At 35.6% G+C, this 5062-nt stretch overlaps 1 protein-coding gene across 1 annotated transcript; it reads left to right on the top strand.

Moving 5' to 3' along the window:
* The first annotated feature begins 3629 nt into the window (after window positions 1-3629).
* LOC101971401 (olfactory receptor 7E24) lies at window positions 3630-4592 on the top strand. Its single transcript, XM_021721281.3, has one exon. The coding sequence runs from the start codon at window positions 3699-3701 to the stop codon at window positions 4590-4592; it is 894 nt and encodes a 297-aa protein (XP_021576956.3). The 5' UTR covers window positions 3630-3698.
* Window positions 4593-5062: the final 470 nt, after the last annotated feature.

Here is a 5062-nt window from a genome sequence, read left to right on the forward strand (position 1 = left end):
TTAGAATTATCTTCATCCTGTCCCAGAGATTTTCATATATTGTATCTCTATTCTCATTTGTTTTTAAGAATTATTTTATTTCTCCTCTGGTTTCTTTTATGGTCCATTTAGAGTTAAAAAGTGTATTATTTAATCTCCAGGTGTTAAAATGGTTTTTTAATTTTATATTATCATTGATTTCTAACTCAATTCCATTATGATATGATAAAATTCAAAAGAGTGTATCCTCTTTTTATAGTTACTAAGATTTGCTTTGTTCCCTAAAATCCAATGTTTTAGAAAATGTTTCATGTGCCACTGAGAAGAATAGGAATTCAGGTTTTGATGGATTAAATATTCTGTAGCTGTCTCTGAAGTCCATTTGATTAGTAATAATATTCAGCTCTGATCAGTCTTTACTTACGTCTGGATGACCTATCTGACAGTGAGAGAGGGGTGTTGAAATCACCCATTATAGCACTGGGACCTGTTTAATTCTTCATTTTGAGAAGGTGTGTTTTATGCATGTGTGTACCCAGCATGAGGATTTATGTTCATTATGTGTTGTTGTTGGATGAGTCCCTTTATCACTATGAAGAGACCTTTCTCTTCTCTTCCAGTTAATTTCCTTGAAGTCTACTTTGATAGAAGAGTGACTCCTGCTTGCCCTCAGTTTTCATTTGTATGATAGATCTTTTTTCATCCTTGCACCTTGGTTATTTGGATCTCTTTTCCTGTAAAGCAAGTTTATAAGTCAAGTTTTTTATGGTCTTATATTTGATGCAATCTACCATTCTCAGTCTTTTGATTGGACAGTGTTGAGCATTTATATCAACATTATATGAGAGATTATTTTTATTTCCTGCCATTTTGGCTTATATCTCATTCTTAATTCAGACTTGATTCTCCTTAAGTTGACTATTCTTTCAGTGTGATTCATCCATATACTTGTCTTCATTTTAATTTTCATTTTTTTGACATGAAATATATTTCATTGAGTATGGTTTGTAGTGCTGGCGTAGTGGTTATAAATTCTTTGAGCTTCTCCTTATCATGGAAGTTTTACCTTTCAGCTTCAACTCCAGATGATCATTTTGCTGGATATAGTAATATTGGTTGGTGTCCATTTTCTTTCAGATGTTATAAATACTTTTTCAAGGCCTCTTGGCTTTTAGGGTCTTGGCTGAGAAATCATTTGATTTCTGAATTGGCTCATCTCTAAAGGTGATGGGCCATTTTTTTCTTGAGGCCTTTAAAATTCTATATTGTATATATATTAGGCATTTTCATCATAATGTGTTTTTTTATAAAATCTTCTTTGGTCTTTATTGTGTGGGGTTCCATTTGCACCTTGTATTTGTATTTCTGTCTCATTCCTAAGGCTGGAAAAGTTTCTAATATTATTTCATTGATAAGACTGTATATTTCTTTATTTTGTATTTTGGAGCCTTCATCCACACCAATAATTCTTAGATTTTTTTTGTTATAATGTCATCCCAGATTTCTTGAATATTCTGGTCATAATATCTTAACACATTTTCTTTATTGTTGAGTTTATTTTCAAGATTTTACAATGTATTCAAGGCCTGAGGATGTCTTTAAAGTGGTCTACTCTGTTGGTGATGCTTTCCATTGAACTCTTTGTTTGATTTACTGAGTCATTTGCACAATTTCTGTTTCATTCTGTTTCAGAATCTCTTTCTCTTTATTGGAATGACCATTCAGTTTTTGTATTGTTTAAGTTAATTCCTACATCTTCTTTTATCTTATTGAACATTTTAAAAGTGAACTTTCTAAATTTTTATTCTCTAACATTTCCTCCACTGTGTTGTCAGCGGGAATAGGTGTTGACATGTTTTGGGTTGTTTGGGGTGTTTCCTTTGGTGGCTTTTTCATACTGCTTGTATGTCTACCCATCTGCTGATCTGATTATTGCTTCAACTTTTATGGAAGGGATTATTTAGTAAACTTCCTTTTTCTGAAGAGCCCTGGATTGGGAAAATATCCAGGTATCGATACTTTCACTCAATGTGAGTTCTTGCCGTTTCCTCTTTGATAGAAGACATTAAACCCCATTTACTACAATTACTTCAGAACCAACCTCATACTAGTCAGCTTTAGGAAAAACAAGAACTGGATAATATTCTCCATTCTTCCTCTTATCCAGGTATAAAATTGCACTTATGTTCATTTTCTGGCTACAGGCTGCCCATTGTTCTTCCTCTAGATCTTCTAGTACCTGCACAACAGAGCAAGTGGGCCTTCTGAGCATAGGAGAGGGAGCCTAGAGAGGGATCCTCAAAATCTCAATCTCAAAAAAAGTTTTTTTCGGGCATACTGGTTATTGAACCCAAGGGTGCTTAACTACTAAGCCACATCCCCAGCCCTTTTATATATTTTATTAGAGATAGGGTCTCACTGAATTGCTTAGGGCCTAAGTTGCTGAGGCTGGGTTTGAACTTGTGATCCTCCTGATTGAGCCTCCTTAATCACTAAGAATACAGGCAGGTACCACCACACCCGACTCTCAATCTCAAATTTAAAAAAGTCTTACAGCATCTCCACCAAGTCAGTAATTATTATTACTGTTTAAGAGATGAGGAAGTTTCCAGAAGTAATTATGTTACTGGTTGTTCTTCTCTGTTTTCTATTGTCCAATTCAATAGTGAAACCTGACATACACTAACCATCTCTGTCCTTCACAAAGCTGAAGTAAGAATTTCCATACAACTGGAGAATAGAATGAAGATTTTAAAAAAAGAATGAAGAATTGTTTTGTATAGTAGGTATTTCACTGATATTCTATGGGTTGATATAAAATATCAAAATTTATAGAAATATCAAATTTATACCAAAGAGAAATAAAATATTTTTAAATTTAAATATAAGTATCAAAATGTAATCTATTCAAAGTTTTTCTTAGGGCTTAAGATTTTAGAACTATTGACAGGTACAGTGTATATAAATGCTGCATTTGTGGTATGTGATAACACTGATTGTGTGCACTTAACAATATTTACCCAAATTTAAAGTTCATCAAAGAGAAGAATATTTATTAATTTATATAAATTTTCAAGAACAAACTTAAGGGTAGGGGAATAAAAATTCAAATGAACAATGAGATTTCTTGAAGATGATTGCCCATCATATTTTCTAATTATGATTTCTCACTCATGATTTAGTTGTCAGAGAAATTAAAGTACCTGATACACAGTACTTTAGATATCTGAAATCAAATGAATTTATCCCAAGGTGATAGAACCAAACAAGGCAATCAAACTGCTTCTGAATTTCCTTTTATTAATAAATAGTTTCATTAATAGTGTTTTTCTTAATAACGAAGGTCATTACTTATTCTTGATTATTTTTTTCATAAAAGAGTATGCAATATTTTGTTGTGATCATGAACTTGCTTTTCCACTGCTCCTAGACTTCTAACATTGTTCAGACCAATGTCTCTCAAGTGGATATGGAAGAGGGGTAAATAATGCAGAATGTGAATGAAGAGTGTACAAAGACTGTGTGTTACACGCCTGAGAATCATTATTGATGCACAGTATTCAAGTGTGAATAATTTTGTGAATACTTCCATGCAAATACGTACAGATGGAGGGGTGCTTGGTAAACGTTTCTTAATTCTCACATTCTTTGATTTTTTAAAAAGGTGTTCAAGCAATATAGTAGCACAAAATCTAACACGTGTCTCAGAATTCCAACTCATGAGCCTTTCAGAGGACCCAGACCTGCAGCCCATCCTCTTTGGACTGTTCCTGTCCATGTACCTGGTCACGGTGCTTGGGAACCTACTCATTATCCTGGCGGTCAGCTCTGACCCCCACCTCCACACCCCCATGTACTTCTTCCTCTCCAACCTGTCTTTTGTGGACATCAGTTTCATCTCGACCACAGTCCCAAAGATGCTCGTGAACATCCAAACTCAAAACAGATTCATTTCCTACGTTGGCTGCCTAACACAAATGTCTCTTTTTGGCATTTTTGGATGTATGGATGACATGCTTCTGACTGTGATGGCCTATGACCGGTTTGTGGCCATCTGTCACCCCTTGCATTATACAGTCATTATGAACCCTCGCCTCTGTGGCTTCTTAACTTTGGTGTCATTTTTGCTGAGTCTTTTGGACTCTCAGCTGCACAATTTGATGATCTTACAAATTACCAGCTTCAAGGATGTGAAAATTTCCAGTTTCTTCTGTGACCCTTCTCAGCTTCTGAATCTCTCCTGTTTCGACACCTTCTCTGATAACATTGTCAAGTATTTTCTTGGAGTCATATATGGCCTTTTCCCCATCTCAGGGATCCTTTTCTCTTATTATAAGATTGTTTCCTCCATTCTGAGGATCCCATCCTCAGGGGGCAGGTACAAAGCCTTCTCCACCTGTGGCTCTCACCTGGCAGTTGTTGGCTTATTTTATGGGACAGGCTTTGGAGTGTACCTTGGGTCAGCTTCATCACCTTCTCCCAGGAAGGGTTCAGTGGCGTCAGTGATGTACACTGTTGTCACCCCCATGCTGAACCCCTTCATCTACAGCCTGAGGAACAGGGACATTAAAAATGCACTTAGGAGACTCCAGAGCCGAATTTTCCACTCTTAGCAACTGTGTTGTTCAGTTGCAATATCTTGGAAAATTCAGCAAAGCTAAACAGTTTGCCCTGCTAATGAGCCTCTTCATAACATTAGTAGTTTTAGTTTCTCACCATGTTTTATAGCATAATGGTTTCAGCCTATGTTAGGTATCAAGATTTTACTGCATTAAGATGACAAATTTTGGAGATGGATACTAGTTATTTTCACAAGAAAACAAATAATAATAAATGCCACTACACTATGCCCTCGACAATAGTGAAATTTGTAACTTCTTTTTATTTACATACCACATATTGAAAGTGTACTCACGAAGCCAATGAGTTTTAAAAATGAAATTAAAAAGTTGCTGGGTACTGTGGTGCATGATTGTAATCCTAGAGGCTCAGGAGGCTGAGGCAGGAGGGTGCAGAGTTCAAAGACAGTCTCAGCAATTTAGTGAGGCCTTAAGCAACTCAGTAAGATCCTGTCTCTAAATAA

Source organism: Ictidomys tridecemlineatus, chromosome 2 (assembly GCF_052094955.1).
Source record: "Ictidomys tridecemlineatus isolate mIctTri1 chromosome 2, mIctTri1.hap1, whole genome shotgun sequence".
NCBI classification, from domain to species: Eukaryota; Metazoa; Chordata; class Mammalia; order Rodentia; family Sciuridae; genus Ictidomys; species Ictidomys tridecemlineatus.

Coding starts and splice junctions, on each gene's coding strand:
- LOC101971401 (XM_021721281.3), top strand. CDS start 3,699: ATGAGCCTTTCAGAGGACCCAGACCTGCAGCCCATCCTCTTTGGACTG.